The sequence below is a fragment of the Eufriesea mexicana genome, unplaced genomic scaffold (assembly GCF_001483705.2).
Source record: "Eufriesea mexicana isolate 0111107269 unplaced genomic scaffold, ASM148370v2 scaffold302, whole genome shotgun sequence".
Classification (NCBI taxonomy): Eukaryota; Metazoa; Arthropoda; class Insecta; order Hymenoptera; family Apidae; genus Eufriesea; species Eufriesea mexicana.
This window is the reverse complement of record NW_016908462.1, coordinates 469,222-496,002: the sequence shown is the minus strand read 5'-3', so window position 1 is coordinate 496,002 and position 26,781 is coordinate 469,222. Positions and strand designations below refer to the sequence as shown.

Here is a 26,781-nt window from a genome sequence, read left to right as displayed (position 1 = left end):
TAAATACTTTCTTTTTTATTCCTGGTATAATAAAGGATATTCCAAAGTAAGGAAACAAAGTAAACTCACTTGGTTTGAATTAGAAGAATATATATATCCTTGTATAAAGCCATATGACGGCGAGAACTGAACTATCGCGTTCCTAACGTCGCTAAAGAAGGGAAAGATTAAAACAAATGCCGGTGCAAATGGCGATCCAGGCTAGGCACTCACCGCCATTGCACTTCGACAATTTTAATTTTCCGTATTACTTATCGAAATTATTATCATCGACGTAGGTTTAGATCAAGCGGAATAAAATTACACTCGAATCAAGCGAAATTTGCGTCGTCTGGCCCACAAATTTACCCAGCTCACGCGACATATTCTCGGAATAAATATGGATTCGGAGAAAAGCCCTGGGTCGGTGAAAATTCGAAGAAGCTCGCTCGTCTACCGGCATTTTGCTCCGTATTCATGCCTATCCGGCAATAAGGGGCCTTCGTGCCGGCCAATCGATTGTCCCTCAAAGGTCCCGTCGAGGACCGTCTCCTCGAATCTACATACATGAATGCGAATGCGTTATGCCGTTTACATATGTATGCACGCGAGCGTGTACTCCGCCAGGCGTGTACGTGTGCGTTCCGTTGTATAATTTACGACTCGGCGCGCGAACACGCTCGGAAGCGCGATCGAAGCGTGTTTAACTGAGCTCGAAGCGGAATCGATTTGTTTGGCAGCAGAGCAGCGAGAGCAATCGGCGAACGATTCGTATTCCGGGTAATCCTAATCGCGCGATTCACGCGGCTAACACCCTCTCAACGGCCTTTGCCAATTCTGCTACTTGTTTCCAGCCGACGCAGCTCGCCCAGGTAGTTTAGGGTGGTCGCGTGATTTAGGGCCGATTCGTGGGTCGTTGTCCGAGATTAGCGCGAAGCGAAACGGTCGAAAGGTAGCCGAGAGTCTAGCTATTCAACTTGGGAACATGGTCGGTAACGAATGAACCGTTCCACGGTAATGACGTCTATCGTGGCGTATGCTAGCGAGAGTACCCGCCAGGATCGTCAGATGGTGGCAGATCGAGAACGATGATCGATTAACGTTATTCTTGCCGGATAAAGTTAGCACCTGTTGACTGTCCTCGTTGGACAGCAGACTAAATTACACCGTGTTTCCAGAGGTCTTATCGGAAATCTAGCTGGACGAGGAATATTTCGTTGCGAGTTAGCGACTGTCCAGTGAGTTACGGATGGGACGGCAAGCCAAGTGCCAGGGACTCGACTACAGCGACACCACGCGGAACGGGACTCGTAGGAAGCTTTCAGTGGACCTGAAAGAACGAACCCGTATCTTCTCTCGTGAAACGTGTCTCGAGGCTAATTAGCGATACAGGTGCGCGCGAAGATGGTCCGTGGATGAAATTGGAAGCTCGTGCCTGGGAAACCGACAGATCTACCGCGATAACCTTCGTATACGACAGAGCTGTCCGAGAAAAAGAGCGGGAGGTCTAACAGGCTAAAACGACGAAGGCTAGGTATGTCGCACCGTGCAGAAATTCGGCACGTCTTCCAAGAACCTCCGTGGATTCCCTGTTACACGATCGTTTCGGGGCAAAATACATAGTAGTGGCTCTGGCTGGTATCGATCGGTGGATCGTGGGGCCGGTCACGATCGCCTGGTGGCTCCGTGCCGGTTCCTTCGTGTTCTTCGTCGTCGTCGTCGTCGCCGTCGTCGTCTTCCCGAAACTCACGGTGTTTCTTTTTCGGTCTAAATCCGGCCATGGAGGCGCCTGTGACCGCTCGCAGAAGTCGCCGCGAGATACCCGCGAGAGAGGGACAGAGAGGGAAGGAAAGGGGAGAGACCAAAAGGAGGCTGCGAGCCACCTTCTCGAGATGTTCGCCTTATAAGGCGTCCTCTGGGTGCTCGGTCGTCCATTAGAAATCCTTTGTCGTCCCGACCTCTTTTTCCGGTCGGATTCTCCAGGGCTTTTCGTCGCCGGGATAGAATTCGCGGGCCAAGCTGACGGATAGCTATGAACGGATCGCTAGGAGGCCGTTCGTTCCTGTTGGAACACCGCGGAAAGGGTTTTTAAGATAATGAGAAAGCGAGCTGTTCTTTGTCCACTTGAGAGAATTACCCGGTGAAAACGAGAGAGGTGGAACGGTGACGCTGAACCGACGCCGGCCTGGATGAGCTTTCTAACGCTGTAAAACCAGGATTCTTCGCGAGATGAGTCTTTTTACGGGAAGAAGTCTTTGCTCGGCCTGCCGAGGACCGGCGACGAGCTGGTTCCTTTGTCGAGGCCACGGCTATTGTCCGGGGTTAAGCTCTTCGGCGCTGCTCTTGGTCCGCGCGCGCGGAGCATTAACGAGAGTGCATTGTTGGTGTTTCGACGAGTTCTACGCACCACTCATCGTCGGTCACTCGAGATTATCGTCAGGACGAGGAAGCTCCTGTCGAGGGCAAGAGAAACGTCCTACTTTTCCGACGTTCTAGCGAATTTGGCGGGAGCAGCGAGTAATTTTCGAAATATTCCTAGAGATTACGTGGAAATATCGCGAAAGTCAGGTGTCTCGCGAGATTACGAAATTCTCTCTGCTTCGAAGTAACGTCCAGGTGGATTATCGATAAGAAATAGATTCCTCGTGGACAAAAAGCCGGTATAGAGCGTGAAAATTTGTTGCTCAGCCGGCTGGACGCAATTCCCTGCTGGTTGTTCGATCGGCACCTTTACGGTCGCGGGTTTCTCCTCGCTTCGCCTCTCTTCTTCCACGCGACTACGAGAAAAACCGTCTCGACTCGATTTCTATAATTGCCCTGGTGTTTTTTCCAACGGCCTTCATTGCCAAGTAATCGCCACTGCCTTTCACTATTCAACGCCGAGCGAGTTTTCGATACCGGTCGCAGCAGAGACCGCGAGAACCAGGAAATTCGTTGCAGATTTATCGGGAACAAGGATCGTATTCGATCCGTCCGGGACAGTTTTTTCACCCCTGGAGGGTGAAACGCGCGCAGAACAAGCGATTTCATCTCGCCGGCAATTTGTGTACCCGGTCAACCCGGTTCGTTCCCTGCTGCTTGCTTTTGTTCCCCCTTTTTCCTCGTCCCATTCTTCCTCCCTTCTTCATCTTCTACTTCTTCTTCTTCTTCTTCTTCTTCTGCCTCTTCTTCTTCTTCTTCCACTCGATCTTCTCTCTGGTATTCCTGCGCATCGTGCCGGTCCGATTTGTGCCCTCCTGCCGGTCTTAAGGACCTGTTACGACTCCCTTGGACCATACAAGGCTCTACGGAATTAACGAAACGTCTCTCGCGAGTATGAAAAAATCTTTGGTGGTCCGTGGAAAAACATGGCGTTTTTGCTTCTCTCAAATCCGAAGCGGGAAGATGGTTTTGGTAGAGTACCTGGAACAGGATAATCGAATGGAGTCACTTCGAGATTACAAGAATTGTTCTAGTGAAAAACTAAATACTGAAATAAACTCTACATTCTAACGATGTGGGGGCGATCCCTTCTCCTGCATTTTGTCTTTCGTCAGCTCGTGTGTTTTGTCTCCCATTTTCTGGAAACGTCTTTGACATGCCAGTTCTGATCGTTCGCCCGTTTAATTTTTCCACCGTTTCCACTGGCTACTGTTCCTTTGTATTATAACTCCTTAACAAGAATATCCCCTTAAGCTTCTTCCTCTGTTCGTTTCATCGGCCACCGACCAGCCGACCGGTCTCGGTAGGTTCGTCGTTAATTCGAAAAGTCTGGCCCGAAAATACACGACAGCCGAATACGTGGAGCGTTTCTACCCGCGAAAAACAATATAGTAATAATAATAATAATATAGTAATAATACGCTATCGCAATATCAAATGACCCTTTACGAAATTTACTATCGTTATTTCTTTCGCTCATCTGTCTTTCCGTAAATTCTTCTATCATCCGATTGCTTAGCGCAAAGGGTTAATAATAGGAACATTTCTACACGCTGCCATCCGAGCATTCTCGCCGAAGGGGAGCTAGTCTCGCTGATCCCCGTAACCTGCAGCAGATGCCATCGATCCCGTCCCCAGATCTTTCCCGGCCGATGTGCACGAGACTCCGCTACTATCATCCCGCTTTCTTCCGGTAACCTTCTATTAGCGTCTCGACGGTACGGCGCGGCGTTCCCTTGAAAATTGCGCAATCGCCGCGAGATCTAGCACGCGGATCGCGTCTATTAGCGCTGCGGACGCCAGCAACCGAGCTCTTGGTTCGACGAACTTACGTCGTCGCCCTATATTCCGTTATCGCGCCATAGTTAAACCGGTTCACTCGGTTTCTTCTCTTGCTCCGATAAAGCCATTCCGCCGGTCAATTGTCGGCGATTGCGCAACCACGCTTCCGAAATCGCTGCTTCTTCGTCCGACAATGCACGAGGAAGCGTTAGTTCCAGAAGTCCCCGGAATATTCCGTGGTTCTCACGATCGCAACTCGATATCCCAAGTCACGACATTCCGGTACCAAGAATTTTGTCCAACGATCTTTTGCCATAACTCGAATCTTCCGTAAAAGTGTCTTTACCACTTCGTAAATGGGTTCTCGAGGCTCGAGGGACTCTACGGAGTTGAGGAAGATGAAAATCTAGGTAATTGGAATACGTTATGATTGCCTAACGCTGTTACTCGACCGAGAAAAGAGTCACAGATAGTTTTCAGCTCGATCATGGAAATTCGAGGATACGTTCGTCTTTCGAGCACCATAGTTGATACCGTGGAACGAAGGCAACTTGCTATGCAGTTCGTTGCTCTCGCAATGGACCTTTTCCGAACGAGAGAGGATAGCTCGAAGCGAGTCGCGAGTGGATTTTAGACCAGCCGTTGTAAATCGAATGCAGACGATGTAGCTCGCGGTGAAGAAGAGGAGGAAGAGTTTGAAAGGTTTTAGAAAGTCATCCTGATTTATTGGATTCGTTTAGGTGCTTGAGCTTTACTCTTTTATTAGAAAGTTCGCGATATGATCGTCCAACGGGGATTTTCGATCGAGCTGCAGAAGCAACTTGTTGCTAACAATCGGGTGAAATCGAGGGTGCAATCTCGACCATAAGTCGAGTGGTATTAATCGTTTATATTTTACACCACTATGACTGTAAAAGAAAATCCGTAAAATTAGAATAACGATATTAAGTACGTCATATGAGGATAAATACATAGAAAGTAAAAGTAATCGCATCTGTTAGGTGAACAATCTTGGCTATTATGACCAGTATTAATGTGAGAAAAATATATATGAACCCTTTGGTCTACAACCACGTGTGAGGCTCGTGGTAAAATTCTCGAGCCAAAACTGATTATCACGAGTCGGGCTCGTGGAACATCGGTCGGGTCGAAACTGACTGTCACGGGCTTGACTCGTGGTACGTCTACCGGGTCGAAACTGACTATCACGGGCCTGGCTCGTGGTACGTCTGTCGGGCTAAATGTAAACATCACGTCTCACGCCTATGGATTGTCGATATGCCCCGCTTTAATTATTAACCTTTATGGTTTCCCATTTAATTTAATATATTATTTAATTTTAATCATTTGTTTGATTTTAGTTTTTCTTAAATCGTAGGGTAAAGGGTTAAGAGCGGGGAGCATTTGGATGGGAAAGAGCAGTATCTGGAGGCGTCGCGACGCGCTATTCGAATGCGATTTTATCGCCGGTCGACGATCCGTTTCGCTCGATTCGTTGGAGCGTTCTCTACCTCGCACAGCCTCTTCTAGATTGGTTTACGCCGGTTTCAATTTGTGGCGCCGTCAGCGAGGCTTCTTCTAATTACCGCTAATTAGAGCCGATGCTGTAAGTGCCGGCTGCTCTCCGTTGGCTCGTTGAAAGGAATTCCCTCGACTATTGGCGTCGCCTAGTTTCCAGGAACGTTACTTTATCCAGAAACGGGACAGAGTCTCTGAAAGCGATACCGGCGCTCCTTCTTGCGTTACATCCTCGTTACGCTGCGCGTTTCGCGTGTCAAAAATTTCGGTCTTAGCATTTTCAACCGAAAGTCCGCGAGCCTTTTAATATCGGCTATTTAAATTTCGCGGGCAATTCGTTCTTCTCGGTGCGATTAAACGAGTACTTGATCGTCTCGTCAAAATAGGTCTTTGACGAAATAGGTCTCGTATCGCAGATTTCAAAATGACGAGCGTGAAGTTTTTAATTTCGCATTTTGAAACTCGTATCTTTTTAATTTTTAATTTTCTCTTCGTTTTAATTTGTATCTTTCCGAGCTTTAATTTTTCCATTCACTTCTGACGCCTTGAGTTAGGTTCGTAGTTAAATTGAACGTTACGCGTTGCAAGCGCGCCTGCGCGTCGCCATTTATTTCTTTCCCTTCTCAAACGGAGAAAGGCAACAGAACGCAAGTTACAGCATTCGCCGTGTTCGAATATCGGACTTCGAATTGTCAGGTTTCGAAGCTTCGGATTGAAACCCAAACGTGGAATTCTAATTTAAATTTCAAATTTTTCAATCGAGACCGATGAATCGAATTTTGTTGCATAATACCGTGGATAGGTTAGGTTTTACTGGGATAATCTCTCGGAATTGCCGAAAATTCTACCAGATGTCGCTAGAAGCGTCTAGCAACATGGAGCGGGAGATTCGAACTCTCCAGGAAATTTCAAATTTCGCGTTTGCAATTTAATCGAGACGAATGGAATTTTGGTATTCGAACTATCGACGCCAAGTTGGATTTAAGGTTAAATTCGGATGTAACGCGTTCCCTGCGCGACTGTTCGCCGCTATTTATTCCTTACCCCCCTGCTGGACGGAGTAAAGGAGCAAAACGCACGGTGTAAGTTACATTATTCACCGTGTTCCAACAGATTCCGTTTCACGACGTGTTTTCCTACGTCGAGGGCTGGAGGAAAACCCGTGCTTGGCTGAAAGAAACGTTAAAAAGCGTGCACCGAGCGTGTTCGTACGTGTTTCATGGAACAACGGGGAAACTCGGTCGCGGGAACAATCGCGTAAGTCTGTTAGAGCTGCACAAAGGTTTGCCAGCGAATATGACGATTCTAGGAGAGGTTAAATCGGGCCCACATGCGCATTTCACTGGGCGTGGTCGGCCACTGTACTCCATTTAATCCCAGCGACAACGGCGACGAGGCACGAATCCGCGTTGCTGCAGGATTCTCTTCCGTGGTAAACTATCGAATTCATGGGTCGATATCTCGTTAAACCGCCTCTAAACTCGCGACAACGGGGAAAAAAGACCGTTGAACTCGTTCATCTGCCATTCCCTCCACGATGCACGGTGATTCCGTTGCTGCTTTTGGAAAATCGCGAAACGTTCTCGCGATCCAGCCGAGTCGTTGCACTCGAACCGTGTCGCATAATTTTTCCTCCGCCGCTGGTCTACCTGCTCGTAAATTTACCATCTTATCAGTTTATACGAAATCGTGGATTTTTTCGGATTTTTCTAGCATTTTTTCGCTACAAAATTTCAAATCAGCGTTTTCGTGTGAAATTTCAATCTGTCTATTTATCTTTTAGCTTTTAATCGAGTTTAGAGACCTCGTGTATAGCGTGCGTCACAATTGTTTTTATTTTTCGCCTGTGACACGGTGCAAACTCCAATTGGAAGCGCCATTAGTCGCTCCGTGTTAATTACTTCGCTTATCTAAACACCGGCCGAACGAAACTAGCAAATATTTACCGAGTTCCCTTCCTTTTTTCCTCGATTAATTTTTCAAGGTCAATCCTAGGATACGTCGTCACTCTTCGTTACTCGTTATCGACGAACGAGCAGACACTCGACCGAATCGCGCTGGGCGACGAACGCGTTGAAGAGTTGGTCCGTCCGTCTAATTTGAGGTTAGGTGCGCGAGTACTCGGTGGATATTCAAAGTCGGTTATCTCGACAAGGAAGATTCGAATGAAAAAATGTTATTCTTTATTTTCGATTTGTTTTCTCGCGTAGAATCACTTGGCTCCTCGGTGGTACCACCAATGCTGGGACACCCCGTATAAAACGGTTTGCAAACTGTTGTAGATTTAAAGTTAAAAAACACTGTGTACAGGTATTCAGCGAAATAGAAATTTTAATTTAGGATAGAAAAAATAAGAAACACGATACAATTATAGTTCGATGTCTGGAAACATGGTCAAAAAGAAAGTTCGACCCGTTTCGTCTGATTGGGGCGAAGAATAACACGGAACTGAACCGTTGAGAGTCGAAAAAGAATAAACGCTTGGCCCCATACAGTCCTCGCCTGTTTTATATCGGTCCCAAACGTCGGAGATGCTTCGAGACAAAAGTGACAATGTTTAAAGTTATCTTTCAACAGTCTGTATCTCGTTTCCGAATTTCTCACGTGGAACCAGACGATCCTGGTGCGTCTTCTCGCGTGGCTATCGCGCGAGGGTCCTGAAAGGACGCCGAGGTCCTGTCGTGGGATACTCTCTGCTTCCCAGGGACCCTTTTGGCCTCGGTAAGTTCGTGCGGCGTTTATTTCTTTACTCCCTTCCCTCTTTACCCTGTGGCCGTTGCTTCATACCTTGCCTCTTTCCGCTCGCGCGAGATGTAAATCTTTCGAGATGAACTTTTGCCTCTTGCGTCAGCCGACGACTTCAAAGGTCCGAAAGTCCGACCGTGGTTGTTCTGCTCCGTGGAACAGTCGCGTGGTTACACCACCGAGGCCGTGTTCAAAATTAACGACGCAGTCTCTCGTTCTCCGCGATTCCAGACGGCCAGACCAATTCGCCAAATTTGTTAACGTCCTTCCTCCCCGTGCCTCGTAATTCTCTCCTCTGCACCCGATACGGGGTCATAGGGTGCGTTTCACGCGGGTGACATCCTGCGACTACGGGATCAATCTCGCGCAATTTGTTCGTAGTATAGCAGCGATATCAGAGATAAAACTGTGTACACGTTTCCTGCAAAGTGTTACTTTTGTTATAATATCGTGCTGATAACGATGATAATAGCAATCTTACAAATATTTGTTACATCAAACGAATTCGGAGTACCGGATAACACTCAGACACGTTTGTTTCGTGAAATATCTGACGGTGGTTTCCTCGACGAGATTAAAATTCGAAATCAGGGCGAGGAGGAAATTAAATTTCCCGTCCTAAAATTGAAATCCGTCATCGAACCGTCACCCTTCGAATTCCGACGCGGATCGTCGAATTCCTTTGCCACGAGCGTGCAGCGTCGGCCATATTGTCAATATGGCCGGACGCATCGGCGTGGAGCGTTGGCGAGAACGGTACCTGCGGTATCGAAAGCGAGAAGAACCTAGGAAGCGCATTAGCTCGTCTGAAAAGTGGTACACGCGAAGCGGCCGGGCAACTTGTCGCGCTTGGAACGAGCACACGGCGAAGAGGGATACACGCCGGTGTGCCTCCGTGAGAAGCGTCGGGGTATTTCGACACATTGTTTCCATTCGCACCTATCTCGTCCGGGCCACGAATTTCTTGTAAACTCCCACGCGTGCGGACGCGCGGCCGGATCGCTGGAGAAACGCGAGGTCGGCTTCTCTAGGTGCATTCAACTCGTCCCGGCCGCGTTGGTGGGGTTTAATGGGCAGCATGTCGTTCCGTGAACACCGGCAATCATGACTTACGCGTATCGACGCGCGAGCCCGCGCGAGCGCACGCCTCGGATACGCGTGAACCGCAGAGGACGGCGCGCATAATGCCACGGGAACGCTCCGCTCGTGGCCTGTTTCAATTTAATGCACAATTGCTCGCTTCGTGTCTCGCTCCGCGTTTCCTTTCTTCGCCGATCGCTCGCTCCGTTGGCGTCGGGCCCGATGCATCGCTAGCGTGTGCGTGTGTGTGTGTGTGGCCTGGTTGCGTTTTCAGGATAATGCAATGAAGCGAAATGGATTCGTTATTCCTCGTAGGTGTGACGAGCGATAGTCTTTCGCGATATCATTTTTGTCGACTAGCAGCGGACTGGAAACGGTGGGGGAGGCTCGTAGAGTCGATTTGTGGGAATTGGATCGAGTTGAACGATTCAATTTGGAAATTGATTTGTAACTGGTAGGAGGTTCTTTGGTTGCATCAAATGCGAATTTTGCACGGAGAAAACATGCTGGTAGGTGATATAATTTTGGAAAGCATACGTTGGCACGCTCGTTCGCTATAGGTCAGGGTTCACTGCTACGTCTTTGATTAGATTTATCGCTCTCTGTATGCGTGATACAGAAGTTTAGCAACCTGTTCCTAACAGGTTGGAATGTAGGAATTTATACGAGAAGGTTGTTATATACTCGTGGTAGTCTCAGAATGCAATTCGAAAATTTAACTCTTTTCCCACCTTTTTCATGCACCGTAATGCATCGTGGGACATTTTTAATCCCACCTCTTATAGATATAAATATTGCAATAGCTGTATAGGTTTATATTTCGTGTTATTTACGTAAAGCAGTTGGTATTCGCTTGTGTTGGCAACATTCAACATGCTAGTACAGGCTCATCAATTGTTGCAAGCGGAAGATTTTTTGCGACAATCTTTGTTTCCTGGTTTTACGCGAAAAATCGTGAAAGTAAGTTAATTTTTATAAAAATTGATTCTATATAAGCAACTGAATGGTTTTATAATAAAAATTAAAGCTCAAATTTGTTTGTAAATGATGAAAGTATGGTGGGATTTTATTTGTCCCACCATGTAACTTGGGAAGTAATACGAAAGGACATATTTTTATTTATTGTTTATGTTTCAATATTCTTAAAGCTATAATTGTTATTTGAATATAGATAATCTTTGATCCTTCGGATTCAAAGGTCAATGTGTCGAAGGATTTATTAGTCAAACATTAATAAATAATAACGTACCAACTGTATCTAACAATAAGTCATTATCAATGCAAATGAGCAAACACAAACGTAACGTTTCATTAGAAATAAGAAGACTAGAGTCAAAACCTCTACCAGAACGTTCGTCTCGTAAACCATGTGCGTTTTGTAGTACAAAAAGGAAGGAAATTCGAACACTATAGTCTTGTACTGTGTGCAAAGTGCCTCTGTGCTTAGGGAAAAGGATGTGCTTTAATAAGTACCATTCATGAACCCACGTGGCACGGTGGGACTGTTCGAGTCTCACCCTATAACAACAAATTCAATTAAATTATTATTACTTTTTGATGTTTTTACATTATGCGATTCCTTTATTAGTAAAAATATACCAATTTTGTTTCATTTAAAACGCAATAAAATTCCTATACAACATGGTCTATTTTATTATCTGAAATTCTGTGCCGCAAAGAGTCAAACAGATAAAGGGATAAAAGATGCACGAGATTATAAGAAGCGCGAGAGTAGAGCGTGAAACCTATTTCAACAACGTCGAGAGATAAATTCCTTCCGCTTAATCTAGTCTGAAATTGTTCAATTAGATATCTCGTGTTGCGCAGTCTTTCGTTTAATTACCCGTGCCCCTTGCTATATTCTTAATTACGCCATTTTCGTTAAGGATTATGAAAATTCAGCTTATGAAAAATCATCTTACGAATTCAGATTACGATAAAGCTTTAGCAGATGGTAATCTCGCAACGTAACTGACTCACCTCTTGCTACCTTCTCAGACACGTATCTCGACGCACATGTACCCTGTGCATCAATTAAATCCCAATTAACCCTTTGCTCTGGACGATTTTTTGGCCAGAGAAGAGTAGAAAATCAAAGATTCTCTATTAAAAAACTGACGATACTTTTCTGAACAGTAAATATAGAATTTTATAATAATAGAATTGTAGAATTATTAGATTTCGATACCTTGCACACTGTTACATTACATTAAATTTGATATATTAATTAATATCTATCTTCCAAATTTGATGAAATGGTGACTGAGAGTCACCTCTCGAGTGCAAAGGGTTAACTCCGAGTGTCGTTTCGTCAAACTCGAGGCGATCTTTGCAATTACCACGAGTGCCATATTTGGAATGCGAAATGTTTCAAAATCTTAACCTTAAAATTCGTCGAACCTCGCACCGTCCAATTCCCTTCATTATCGATATCGATATCCATGATCGAATCATCGTCCAAAATGCAAAACGCGAACGGGGAATAAAAAATGTCGAAATCGGAAGCACGCGTTTAGGGCGACTCGTTTGAAACGTCTCGTGGACCGAAAATGCCGCGAATCGAGCGTTCCCTTTCTCTGCTGGGACCGCGCAAAACGATATCGATAAGCGGGTTATGCAATCAGAGGAACATTCCTCGGTGCCCCCGAAGCGATCGCGGTAAGCTAAATTATCAGGAGCTTTCTTCCTGGCGCTGTTCTCGGAAAACCGCTATTACCAGCGACCGATAATCAAGCGATAACGATCGTCCGTGTCCAGCAGCGGCGAGAGTGTGCGGTTGGTAGAATGCATTTTGCATGCACTACGGTATCCCGGATTACGGCTCGCAGCGCTGTTAATTGGTGCACACAGCACGATTGCGCCAGGATGCAACGGCCGGTGCGACTGCATTCTCCTCGCCGGCTAGTCCGAATTCTTCGCGTGCTAAAATCCAGCGCGAGCTCGATTCTTCCGTCGCGGATAATTACTCCTAACCCGGCACGTGATTACACACGGCGGATGCTGACGAACAAAGGAGCGGACGCTTATGCAAATGTGGCATTTTTCGCGTTGATCGAACGAGTGGAGAAATTTCATTTACGCTGGTTAGACTTGGTCTTCGATTGCGAGGATTCGAGCAGCGAACCGATCCGTCGAAACAGGGATTCCTTTCAGGATTTTTGTTCGGTGTTTCTATCGCGATATCTTTTATTTATTTATTTCGTTTTTATTTCGCTTTTTGCGTGGTCAAATTTTGCATGGCAGATGCATTGCATTTATGCGGTTTATTTTTTCGTGGAAATATACGAATGTACATTTTGGCAATTGTAATGCTATTTTATACTGTCGTGATAAAATACGATTCGCAAGGTAGCATGTGAAACGAAACGAATGTTTTCTATAAACATGAAAATGCAGTATTTCATCGGCAGAGAAATATTTCAAAAATTTTGCCTGGTAAATTTTGAAACACGCCATGGCATATAGGCCACAGTTGCAATTTTTGTAGTAGTACCGTGTTTCGTTGTCTTCATCTCTCTGTGATTTTTTCTTTCGCGTTTATGGCATGGAATGAAGAAAATCTCTCGCATAACCTCTTTCCAATTCCAAATGGTCAAATTTTCTCTTGGGTATATTTGAAATATAATTATATTAAAATATCACGAGAGAAGGATGCTTGAGAAAAAATTACAGGCATTTTATAAAAATGGTTTGAATCCCAGGAACAGGGAATAATAATCTCGTCGATGTGGTGATTTTCCAATATCAATAACATTGGATGCTAGAGCAGGATGACGGTCGGGAGGTTCGAAAAAGCGAGGAAATATAGAGGAAGCACGAGAACGCGAGCGTCGTTTTCCAGTTCAATGCCAGACTCGATATTGTACCGTGTTTCATCCACCGGCCCGTGTATACTGTGTTCTCCCCGAAAGATGTGCATTCGGTGGTCAGGATGTCGCGACGTGGCGCACGTAGACGACGATAACGCGGTTTCATTGCGTGCTCCGATCGAATAGCAACATCGTGGCAACGAACGCGGAGGCGAAATCAATTAACTCGGCCACGTGTGTGGACGCACACGAACCTGACCTCCCGTTTTCCATTGTGCACGCGCGTAGTAGTACGCGTAGTACAACCTACGAAGTTACGTTCGTACGTACGCTCTCCCCGTACGTATATAGGCAGCGTTGTCCTGAACGAGCGCGGCCTGTACCGGCGTACATTAGCCGCGTGGGTTGCCATGGGCAACCCATGACTAACACACGTTCCAGCATCACGTGTCGCTCCCTGCGCGTCTGTCCCTTTCTCTCGTGGTTCGCGCCAGTGCCGTCCGAACTGGAGGCGCTGCGCTCTCGTCGTGTCGTTACCACGATTTTATCATCATTCCGCGTTATTACCGAGTTGTATCGTTATTTTTTCGCAAACCAACTATGCTTTATGACTAGAAGCTGTTCGAGAAGGCCGTGTTCTTGTGGAAGTTCGGGTAAGTGGAGAGCTGATTAAGAATTTACACCTGAGAGTGTTCGAAGATCGCGATTTGGCGTTAAGCAAAGGAGTTGAGGTTAGTTGATACTTTTTGTCGTATAATCGTAAGACGATATCGCGGAATTAACATTTTTATTATCCTTGGACGAGATTACGAGTACGTATCTCGATGAAAGAATTCCGCGAACGCGTATACATGGAATTTGAAAATGCATCGTTAACGAACGTCGCGCGTTTGACGAGGCACGAGAGACACGAATGAGCAATGGCGGCAATTATAAACGCGCGAAAGCGTAGCTGTACTTTCCGATATTCGTTCGCTAGCTACGGTACTGAGGGTCATTCTTCTTCGTCCTGTAAGTTATGTCCATCTTTTTCTAAGGTATTTCGCTTCTTCAAGTGCCCTAGCATCGGGTTTGCTCTTCTTCTCCTTGTCGTTCTTATCGTGGCATACTTGCCATTTTCATCGCCCCTCTTTCTTCCTCGGCGGTGCCTAGCTCAGGGATGTACCGCGGTTTATTGCGATTCAACGATGCGTGATTTACCGAGGCACGGCTTACGTAATATTTCACGATTTCGCAAGGGAGGTCCGAATTATCGATTATTCCAATCGTCCTTCGCCACTCGTCTATTTTATTACCCTCGAGTGATTCCTCTTTCGCGTACCGATTCGAATAGATTAAATCGTTATTGATACCTTTCTGGCGTACCGAATGCGAGTGCACGATACAAAATTTTTCTTCAAATTAAAAGATGAGACACGAAATGTGAATCTCGACTAATTTACAATTCAATTACATTTCTTTCTACCTTTTCTATTTTTTTATTTTCCTAACCTAAAATTCCCAAACGAAAGTTTCGTTTTTGATAAATCAAGATTACGTCAAGCCCGATAATTCGAAGAAAATTCCATCGGAGCCAGACTCTCGTCCCTGTCTGCCCGCTATGGTTCTTCCTCCATAAATAATATCGCCCTTATCGAGATAGAACGTTCCTTGCCGCGAACGATTCTTCCTTATCGGCAATTTGTTTCGCTGTACGAATCTATATCCCGGGTCCCGTAAGGCGCAAGCATAAAAAGATGAAATCCCCGGCGCTAGAAGAAAGTCGCTATTTCTGGTATCCCTCGGGGCGTTAGATCCAGGGTCTCGACTGAAAACGGATCGTCCCTGAACTCGTAGCGACTCCACGCGAAAGGGAAGGGGTCATGGAACCGCGGAGAGGGAGGAAAGGAGCGAGTGGAACAGAGACGGACAGTTCCTGGTGGGGGTGGATGAAGGACACGAGCGGGAGGAAGAGAAACGGAACAGGGATGCTGTACCTGGACAGAGACAGCGAATACGAGCCGAGGAGCGAGAAAGAGCTATTTCTCGACCACCCTCGTTACGTACCTTCTCTCTCTGTCCAAGCTCCGCGAGGTAGTTGCCGTTTTTCGTTCGTTCGCGGAGGGAGCAAAACACGGCGAGCGAAAAAGGACGGAAAAGCCGGCGTAGGAAAGGGAGGTCAAGCAGAAGCACGGAAGAATAGCGGTGGACGAATGGTGGATGTTGGGAGGGGGTCGGAGGGAAAATAGAGTCGAGCTAGAGCGACGGGAAGCTGTATATACGAAATATAAAGAGGACAACGCGGTTGAGGAACGACGAGGCTGGTGAAAGAAGGGACGGAGGGGAGCCGAGGGGCGAGTTGGCAAAGAAACAGAAACGAACGAAACGGAGAGGGAAAACGCGAGGCCAACAAAGGGAAGGAGGAAGATGGCGTAAAGGTAGCGCGATAGAGCGGCGCGCGAGAGGAACGAAGAGGGAGCTAGAGGTGCACCGAGCGCCGTGCAGTGCGAGGGAGAGACGAGATAACGAAACTGCGCGCAGGAGAAAGAAGAAATTAAACGGAGAGAGAGGAGCACGAACGAGAGGAAGATAAACCGCGGGTCTGACGAATCACTGGAGAGAGACGGAAGGTACGACGCGCCTATGAGTAAGCGGGAAAGAACGACGGAGAAAGAGAAAGCGAAAGGCGTAGAGCGGTCGTGCGAGAGAGAGCGAGAGCGAGTACGAAGGCGGCGGACGATTGAGTGAAAAGAGCGAGAGTGAGCGATACACGCGGCGCGCAGCGGTACGAGAGAGAAAGTAGGACTGGCTGCGGAAAAGAGAGGGAGAGGACAGACGAGGCAGGCCTAGGTGAAAGAGAGAGAGAGAGAGAAGGGAGAGCAGCAGGGACGAGACAGAGTGCGCCCACCGAGCCGCCTCCATACCACCTCCAGCATTCCCGGCCTGCACACACAGTTGCAGCTGCACCGCCGCCGTGGCTCGCTCGTGTTGCACATGCGAGACTGCGCGCGCGTCTGTCTCTCGCGATCATCTCTCGCCGGTACGCTGTGTATTAACGACGCGTTCTCTTCTGGATATCGAGCCGTATAGCGTGTGAGTTTTTCCCCTCGATCGGAGAGTGTCGTGACGGAAGACCAGTCAGTTTCCCTCGTCGCTATCGTGCGAACAGGATTCAAGCTTCTCTCCGCTGGATTCCACCTTCGTTTCGGGATCGAAACACCGGCGAGACGTTGCTTGGACCACTTACCGGTCTTTCCCATATTTTTCCGGTAAGATCGTTTCACCCGAAAGCGAGCAGTGACGAATGGTGAACTAGTTTACCGAATTTATTCCTATTTATTCGTATCGAGACGCGAACTATCTCGGTGCACGTGTATCCCTTTGCCGGTGCGCGCACGGTATCGAAGCTCGGATCGCGAGAGAAGCTCGACACCTCGTTAGCGCCACGGATATACTGCACGGTCGATCAGAAAAGCTGTGACATTTGGCAAATGTCAGCGGCAGCCTCTGGCGGAGTGGCTTCCGCGTAATCGGAGCGTGGCCCCGTGATAAACGATAAGAAAAAGCGGTCGTCGTGGTACTCGAGTGTTTCCATTTCGACACACAGGCTCGTTTTCCTCCACTCTCGGCCAGCCGATCGAACCTGTGAGACATGTGATCTCGCGTCGAAACGAGAAAGGAACAGAGAAGAGGATCGAGAAGAAGAAGCATCGACTCAATCGGTCGCCAGAGGCTCGAAAGGTACTGCAAGATGGACTGGATGAGGAGGCAGGACATTAAAGAGGAGTCACCGGAAACTCCTACCGCCCTGACACCGGATGAGCCTGACGAGTGCTACTTCGAGGAAGACACCTCGATAGACGAGGGCATGGTACGTGATTCGCGTGGCTATTGGCCACGATCGCCCGATTCCTCGGCTTATCCTGCCGATCCTTACGTTTAAGTAAATTTCGCGCTCGAGAAACTCGAGAAATCTCGAATATTCGCAATTTCGTTCGGTCTCCCGAAGATGTAGTTTATTTTCGAATGCTTTCCTTCGCAAACGGATATCAATTAATTAACTCTCGTCCGGTGAATATTCAAGTAGCTCGTTCGACTCGTAGCAGGAAGCTCCGTTGTTACTATGCCTTTAAAATATCTTTTTATCGTCCGTAGCTGCGTCCATATTTAACTCCGCAGCCATATATTTCATTCACGATCGCCGTACGAGAATTAATTAATCGAGAATTCGTTTTATCCGCGAAATCATTCGATCGCGAAGATCGAAAGGAGAGTTTAACGATTTCTCTTCTCCGTGAATAAACTGCGAGAGAAAATCGCTCGACCAGAAAATCTTGCCATTGTTTCCGCACGGATTTCGAGATGATTCGTTTGATCCCGAGCTTCGATGGCTTTCCCTAATCCGCTGGACGCGGTTCCAGGGGGAAACCGGTCCGCGCGGGTCGTCGCAAAATCGTGAATTTTCGATTGCGTAATCGCGTACGGTCTGTCCCGTTTATAAAACGCGTGTCACCGGCCATGCGAAGCCTGTCTTGTTAATGGAAAAGTCTGCGCGTTAATTTAACGCGTCGCCACGCACCGGGACGTTTCGAAAGTCTGCTCCGATCTTCGCGCCGATCTCGTTCCTCTCGAGCCACTTTGCCAGGGAAACACGGGAGATGTTACGCATCGATTTCGATTGGGACTTTGTGGCAAGGTAGAGGATCGAGAATTATGCGACAGGTATTCGTTCAGGTACGCTTGAGCAACCGTTTCGCGAAGCACGGGCTAGCGTTATGGCGAAATGCGGACGAAGAGAATTCGGTGCATTTAAATTCTAGCGTGTTGCTCGAAATGCAGACGCGTTTCAGAAGACGAGAAGCCGAAAATGTTTGAATAAATATCGCTGCTAGGTTTTGTAAACATCCTCGCGAGAGTACGATAAAAATTTATGACTGCGAGGTATTCACGTAATAACCCATAAGTCATGGAACGTCAGCACTGCATCTATATAAAATAGCTTCGCTATTCTCTGATGTATAGACATTTTTCACGTTTAAGTCAAATTTTTCCCAAATTTTTAGTCACCTCGCGCGTGAGTATCAAGCTTTCTAGTTTCCATCGAGCGACCGGTTAGAAAAATCGTTTGCGAATACGCGTATCTTCATTCTCTTTCATGCGTGTTTGCCGCGGTAATTGTCGCGAATCCACGGCCGATAATAATTCAAATTAACGATGCTCGCGTTACGTTGGCCCCACGGCCACGTAATTCAGCGAGCTTCTTTCTTCCGGCCATGAGGCAAGCTCGCAGATCCACTGGCGAGGATTTAGGTCTGTCATTAATTTTGCTTTATCTCACCTTGACCCCTTCCCTCCTCGCCCCTTTTTAATCTTTACGAGGCTGTACGAAGTAAGAAGTTATTACGACGCTTCCTTCCGGCGAGGCGCGCCGTAATTGTTATTATTTTAGCGGCGAAGTTGGAGGAAGGTCTTTTCTCGGTGCTTTTAAACGCTTGATGGATCTATCTGGAAGTTCTCGAACGGTATGAAGGAATGTCGTTGTTAGAAAGTAATATTTCGATCGAGGGATATCCGGATTATGGCTTCTAATAGTAAAATAACTACGATATATATTTCTTTTTTCAAGTTTTTTATTTCTCAAGGAAGGTATATGATTCTTCTAATGCTTCTCCTGAGAGACTGACCGACACCTCTAACAAGGAGAGTGTAAGTCCTTTTGGTTATTGATTTAGTTGAAAGTTTGCAGGTACTACTCGATAATTTTTGAAATATTTATAATTAAAATTTTCTTATTCTTAACTACAGATTTCTTTCGAATAATTATCGATAGTTATCAAGTGGCATTGAGGCCTAACCTTGATAAATATTCCAAATAAATCTGTAATTAAAGTCTTCTTGTACCCAACTCCTGAGAGAGTACCAAGAGGGTACGCGACGTGGTTCGCCCAAACCCCCAACTCCCATCGAATGTTTATGTAAACCTTATCTTCTAAACTAGATTGATTTTTGTTTACAGCTAAACTTATCTTTTCAATCAGGAAAATTATCGATTCACAAGCCTACCTTGTCTCCTAGGTTATCGTTACTCCTCCTAAAAATTATTTTATTTTCCTCCACGATGGCTTACTCGATTGGTTCTTTCACAAAATTTGAATTTCGAAACTGTTACCGTAGAAATGATCTTACAAGTGTATATATTAACTCGAGTAATTCGATTTGTACGCATGTTACACGTTTATAGAAGCCATTGCCAGGTCCCTCGTCTAGGATACGAACATTTCCATCGGGATTTCGACGCGAAGTTAAATTAGGTACCCATCGTCGAGTATCACCCTCGACCCCGAGGAATCCGCGGAACCATACGATTTTCTCGACACCCTGAAAATCGAGCTCTCGGCGATTTCTCCGATGCAAGGTATCTCGCGTTACTTTTTCGGATAATTGTCACACGGGGTGGGCCAGCCAGGAGCGTGCAGTGGCCGTTAAGGGAAATTCGAACACGTGTCGCGAACCCTTTCCTCCGGGTGGCAGGGCGCGAACGTTGCAGCGGGCTTAAGTGGGCAACGAGAAAATGGACTGGAGTGTAAAGTTACCTCGAATCTACAGTTACGTCCATTGTTGCGGCCGTTCTGTTGCCTCTGAAGTGGCTGCTTGAATTACGGCCCTGAAGCCCCGCTCGATGGAGCACACGGGGTCGGCGCGTATTCACGGCTTAATGCGTGGCCGCGATATAAACATTTAACGCGCGTACGAGAGATCGATAGTTTGATCGTAATGGGTTTGAAACGCTGCGATCAATAGAGGCTGTCGTTGCGACTAGGGAGAGGGGAAATTCGAGAGTCGGTATCTGCATAAAGCGTGGGAGGCAATGCGGCGTTCGCGATTTCCCGTCCGCAGCTGTTTCTGGCTTACGGCGATCCCAATGGTCGCACGAAACACTCGCGGTTCTTCCATGGATACGATTTCCGTAATTAACTGGAACCTATTTTGGCTAGTAGTTTCCAGGATTTTTGATGGTTATCGTGCATACGCGATAAGAAAACGGTAATGGCCCTAATCGAAGTACCGAAGTGATCAAGGTACGGTGAACTCAGCGTTTATGCGATTAATTACAGAAGAAATGTATATAATCTGGTTGGCCTAACTCACGAGGTGTCCACGGTGACGTGCTATGACTTGTACCTACTACTGTTCCAAAAGCGATGATCCACGAACGTAGGATCTTCTAATTAGACAGCTTCCTAGCACTTGATACTTGGTCTAGACCAAAGCAACGCGAAACAAAATATCGGCAAGTCTAATTACCGGTGTAACCAGCCTGCGTTATCCGCTCGGCGCTTTCGGTCGGTGCGTGCGGCCACGCGGCAGATAGATCGGAGAGGATCGGCGACGCTGCGGTTATCTCGTCTGCGTACCGGCAGAGACGGAAGTCACGTGAGTCGTAGACTCTGTTCGGTATCACGAGCGGCGTTTTTTCTCTTGCTAGAGTCGAGCTCGATAAGAGGAAGCGATAAAAGTCGTTGGAAGCCGCTTGGAAACCTTGGCAACGCCGTGGTTCGAAAGACCAAGGGCCAGGATGATTCAGCGCCAGCTGCGTGGCCGAGGGCCGTCTAAACTCGCCCCCGAAATTTGTTAGTCAAAATCGAAGGCAGAGAGGTGGACACGGCGCTGCTCGACGCTGCTCGACGCCGCTCGACGCCGCGGCGCGATCGATCTTCTCGTGTCGCGGTTCCAGAGACACGCGCTCCTCTCGAGCAGGCCTTTCGTCCGCAAATTGCTCTCCGGGATTTATGGCTCGCCACGCCGTTTTTTCCCGTCGATCGTGAACGATCGCTCCGCGGAATTGGTATAATTTATGAATCGCGCGGCCATACCGCGCTCCTTGTCTCGGTAAATCACGCGGTGTCGCGTGATTACCCGCTATCCCCGTGTTTCCCTTTTTTCTCTCGTCGTTGCACGGACAATGCCGCACGAAAACGACCGGCTTTTCGACGGTGTCTGTCGTGGGCGGATCGTCGAGGATATCTAGTCGAGAGGATGTCGCGGTAAAAGGGAGAAAAATCGTAGAATCTTGTATGTACTGTGAGTTCGAACCGAGGCTATTAACATGTCAGCTCGCAAACGTATTACCTTTCCCGGTCGTCATTTTTCCACCCGTTTCCATGTCTCGCGTACATACCACCGAAAGTCAGAATCCGAATCTCGGGACTGGAAACATGGAGTACAATTACGGATCCGTATGCAGCCGGGGGTGACGTGGTTAAAGCTATTTCCACGTAAAGCGAAACGAGGTTGGACGACGGCGTGGAGTCGCAGTCCGGAGATGGAGGGAAATATAATTTCAATCGCAAAGAGGGAATCCATAGGCTGTCGCTGCAGGCAGAGAACCGAGGGGATGTCGACGACCAGTCGCCGTGGCATTCGCCACCCTCTGCGGGCTGTGGGGGATGAAGCATGACTCACCGGGTGCCACCACCCCTGTTTTTCGGCTGTCTCGTGTCGGGAATCCACCCCAGACCCAGTCTCCCTCCCTCGCGGGATCAAACGAGACGAGGCGAGGCCGAGAGAACGAGCATTATCATAATCCGTGTCGACAGGCCGTAGGAAAAAATACGGAGTCAGCCCGGTTCAGGTTCAGGTGTCGTTCGTGTGTCATTGTTTGCCGCGTTCGCCGAAAGAATCCGTGTCATCGTGACTCGGGGTGGATCGTCACGGCCGACCGGATCGCTTTGCGAGTTAACTCCACGGCCCTAATTCCTGTTTGCCGAGATGAGACTCGGGGAGAGACACTCGGGTGATCAGTCACGAGCCATGCACGAAACCGTAGTCCCTTCCTTTATTGGCAGCTCTGAATCACGACGGCTCCGCGCAGCCCTTATGAGGAGCTGGGATTTATCGACTGGTTCGACGCAACAGCTCCCGATCGTAGATTGGATACGCATAGAGAAATACTCGTCCAACGAATCTCCTCCCTTCTCCCTTCGTTACGCCCTCGTTGCCAATTAAAACCATTAACCCCTTGCGCTATTTTCACGAGTCTGACTCGTGATGAAAATTTTTGGCCAAACTCGAATATCACGAGTCTGACTCGTGATCGACTTTTCGGGCCAAACACGAATATCTCGAGTCTGACTCGTGGTCTTAATCTCCCTGACCATTCGGGTGCACGGGTTTGGCACGGCTTTTTCCGAGTTTCAGCGTAGTGTAAGGGTAGCTAGTAACTTACAGTCATCCCTCGCTAACCTTCGCTACCTTTTCCCTCGACTTGCTCGCGAAGTCATCCCCAATCGATTCCCCAAACTCTGTGTATGGTACTAGTTAAAAATTTCACTCACTCATTGTGTTCTTCGCGTTCTGTGACGAGGCTGAGCCTATCTCGGATAACAGCGATTCCTGGGATAGTACCTCTTCTCGATGACTTCTGGGACCCGAGTCAGCGAACACTGGCAAGGGAGCACCGTGCTTAGGACTCGACCGATTTCGCCGAAAGGGTGATACGTTGTACCGGAAATCATTTCTCTCTCAACCAAACACCAACCGGTCGACCAAAAAGTCTCCATCGTTTCCTGTATTACCGTGGACCCTCTGTGACCGAGCTAATATTTCAGAACTCTTCTGCCCCTCGCGTTTGAACCCCGCGACAAAAACTCCTAAAATTCGTTTCCTTTTTCATCGTCCGGCTGGATTTCGAATCGTCGGATTATAGACGGAACGGTGACGAGAGAACGGAAAAAAGGAGGTTCGCGTGCACACGTGGCTGGGGAGAGTCACTGGGTGTCGTCATCGCGTTTGCTTAACGAATTAATCCCATTATTTTCGTTCGTCTTGCCCTCGATAGCACGGCAAAGAGGGGGCGGCATACGTGAAACGGCATCTGGAAAAGCTCGCATCTGCCATGCAACGCCGTGGAACGAGTTTCGATGTCGAAACGAGATTACGGAACCCTTCGAAGGCGGAGGAATACGTTGGATTTATGTGCTTCCTTGGGCGTGCTGAGGCCGATACGCGCTTTCGGACGATCATTATTGCACAAAGACTGGGTGGTGGGCTCGCGCTCGTCCACCCTCCAGAGTTCATGGGCGGAGGTTATCTTTTATCATCCTCGATTCAATCGATCGCCACGGAGAAATTATTGCCGGTTTCGGTGGGCAGCTGGTGGAACCCCGTATCCTTCTTTCATCTTCATCCCGATCCACTCGATCGGCAGGAGTTTCCCGAAAGCTCGTAACGCAAGTGCTTATTTCAGTTGCTCCCTGTCGAATTTGTTTCTCTTGAAAAATAATAGATATACATTGTCACTTTTGTCTTAACCACTTGCGCTGGCAAGAAATTCACAGACGTTGTTTGTCAGAACGGTCCAGTCTAACTCGTTTCACGTGTATACCACGTCGTTGGCGATTGTGCGACAAAAGCATTACGACGAAAACGTGTCCAACGTTACCGATATAAAACTATAAATTCTATTATATCCCTTACTTTCCTTATTTTTAATTAACACGTTAAACGCCATACCAGACTTTTCGTTTTTGTTATCCTTAACATTTAATTTAGGCAACATCGGTCTTTGTTTGGTCAATGCTTTAAGGAAAAGACTATAATACTTGAAACATTAACGTAATTTATTAAAACAAGGTAAACAAAGGCGAGATTTGCTTGTACACTCATTACAGAAGGTTGTAGCTTTTTGCGTTACATTTTTGGCTATCTTTGATTCTAACATTCGTGAATTTTTATTATAGCACTCGGTGCAGTATCTCCTAGCTTTATACGCACTGTCTTCTTCTCTTTCCAATTGATGCTGAGGTTTTATACGGCTAACTGTGTAAAACTGGCGTGGCGTTTAACGTGTTAAAATTACTGTCTCACTATACAATACGTGAAGTACAGTGTTCGTTTTCTAACCTTTGAATCTACGACAGTTTCTCTCCTTTCCTCTTCTCATTTGTTCCTGCTTCGTTTCATTCGATCTCGCGTTAGCTTTGCTTTTCAACACCGAATCTATCTTGAAACTTTTGATGAATTGGTGAAATCTGCATTCGGGATCATTCGATATCATCTCTAATTCCGTTTTCTTTCGAGTTCTCTCATTTTTCTGATCCACCGATCGTTTCATCCATTGTGAAAAATTGCACGCGTATTTCCTTCGTCTGTACCTTCCTCCAACCCCCCTGAGAACCCGTTTCGTTTCCCGAATTTCGATCGCAATTCTGCCAGCGTGTAACGACGTCGCAACACCCTGTAGTCTATTATAATTTTTCTCGCGATGCAATTTCCACGGCGAGACGAACTTTTATAACTCAAACGAGACAATCGCAGTCGTAAAGTATCCGATATTTTCCCGGACCACGGACACGCGTCCCTCGGTCAAGGTTTTCCGATATCGTTACTCGGGTTTGGATTTTCTCTGCAGGAGCTGACATTTGAAATTCAGAGAACACCGGAACACGGATCGGAGTGGACATAACGCGAGGAGCAGACGCGTAGCTAGGAACGATTTGCCAAACGCGAGCCGACATGATATCGATTCCCCAGGCCGATGGACCTTTTTGCGAGCCGCGGCCAGGGGATTCTGCGACTGGTCGACTGCTCGGTGCAAAAACCCCGACAGCGAGAAGGAGAGAAAGAAAGATCTCGGCGTGGGCGAACGGTTATTATTGCTTGGCGCCAGACTGGAGGGGTCCCCATGCTAAGAACGTGTTTCAACTTCGCTATTCTCTCGCGAGCGAAAGAATCGCAGGCGAAAGCGATGGAATCATCGACAGCCTCCGGGGTACCGTGCACTTTCGACCCTTTCGTTACTGAAACCGATCACACTCGTACGATACCCCGCGTCTATTGTTCATCCGGGTGACTGCAATCGGCTGGCGAAACGATTCCAAAAAATTCCCGATCCTCGTCGATATGCCGTTGTCCAACTGCGAATATTGGCAATACCTCGCTTTTTCCTTGTATTTATTTATCCGTTTATTTGAACGAACGGTTATAAATATTCGTTGACTCGTTGACTGCCATGGTGGTCACGGGCATTTGTTTTATTTCCATCATTTTTTTGCAGATTCGAATAACGTAAATAAACAGAGAACATCGATAGTTTGGAAATTTTGTCGTGGCTCCCAGCATATGAAACGTGCTGTATGAATGTCGAGGTAGCAAATTAGTTTTATTTGTAGGAAATTATGGAAGAAACTAAATTCTCTTGGTTTGAATTAAAAGAATGTATATTTTGTGCAAACTGACGTGGCGGATAGGATTAGCAAGGAACTGAACATTCGCGTTCCTAATGACGTTGAAAAAAGAGAGAAATTAAAACATATGCCAGGCTACATACTCATCGCCGTTGCATTTCAACACTGTTAGTAGCACAAATACATATTCGTCTTTAGATGAAAGCCCTCAGGTTCAAAAAAGTAGACATTTTGAACGAATTCGTTGGAAGAAGTTTAGCTTCCTTGATTTAATCAGTCAGCTGTGGCGCCCTCTATGCAGAGCGTGCACCCGTGTGTGCCGCAAGAATCAAGCGATGACGGGTATAGTCTTCAAACACACAGTATGTGTCACTATTGAAATATTGCGTCAAAAAGACGGCTTTATTTTATAAACTGATAATTTTATTTCTAATATTTATACAATCGCTTGACATAAACATATACTATATACATAATAAGCGGAAAACTTAGGAAAAATCAAATATCTATAAAAGTTAAAAATTCAAACTGTGGTCTTCGAGTGGTATTAGCCAAAGCAAGAAACGACACATAGTGGAACACTTTGCACGTCGAACACCAATACCACAATTCTTTCCTAATCTTATTTTTATAACAAAGTCTAATAAACGTTATCGTTGCATTTGTATAAATTGGTTATAATAACTGATGAATAGTTCCAGGCAGTGCATACGGGGATGCATGAATCCATCTCAAATTATTTATACTTTTTATTTGCTTCTTTTATTTCGTCCTAACCTCTAAGGATTCTAAACGTATTAAAATTTACGAATATATTTTAGTTTTCGTCAAAATTACAATTTAAATAGCAAATGGTAACAAAATTTTAGGCGTGATGCATCTAGTCGTCGTGACACAAAATTCTACTATTCCTCTATGACGGATATAGTCGTCATGACACAAAATTCTGCTATTTCTCCATGACGGATATAGTCCTAAAACACAGTTAACTGGTTAAAACCGAAGGGCGCTGTTCCACTTGCTACGGTATTGTATCCTAGACATAATTCGGTTAGGATTATTTCTCTTTAGGAACATTTAGGGGTTGGTTGCTGCGATCTCTATAGAGATAAGTCGAAATGATCCCCGTGATGACGGTCGTAAATTCAACGAGAAGTAGTTCCTGTCGGAGCAAGGAATTCCACGGTGGAGCTTTACCTGGACCTGATTAGGTCCCTTCTGGAATGTCATTTGTCACGAAGTCGAGGGTTCCGGAGGTTTCAACTACGATGTCGGACAAGCCC

At 46.8% G+C, this 26,781-nt stretch overlaps 1 protein-coding gene across 4 annotated transcripts in view; it reads left to right on the top strand.

Moving 5' to 3' along the window:
• The window catches only part of LOC108555816 (amyloid beta A4 precursor protein-binding family B member 1-interacting protein), a 179,671-nt gene that overhangs the window by 42,193 nt on the left and 110,697 nt on the right, over window positions 1-26,781 (top strand). The window contains exon 1 of one of the 4 annotated variants that reach the window (XM_017911640.1): window positions 17,065-17,184. The exons of the other annotated variants lie outside the window; for them this stretch is intronic. Coding sequence (XP_017767129.1) covers window positions 17,065-17,184 — 120 coding nt within the window. Of the gene's footprint in view, window positions 1-17,064; window positions 17,185-26,781 lie in introns of those variants that run through there. 4 annotated transcript variants of the gene reach the window in all.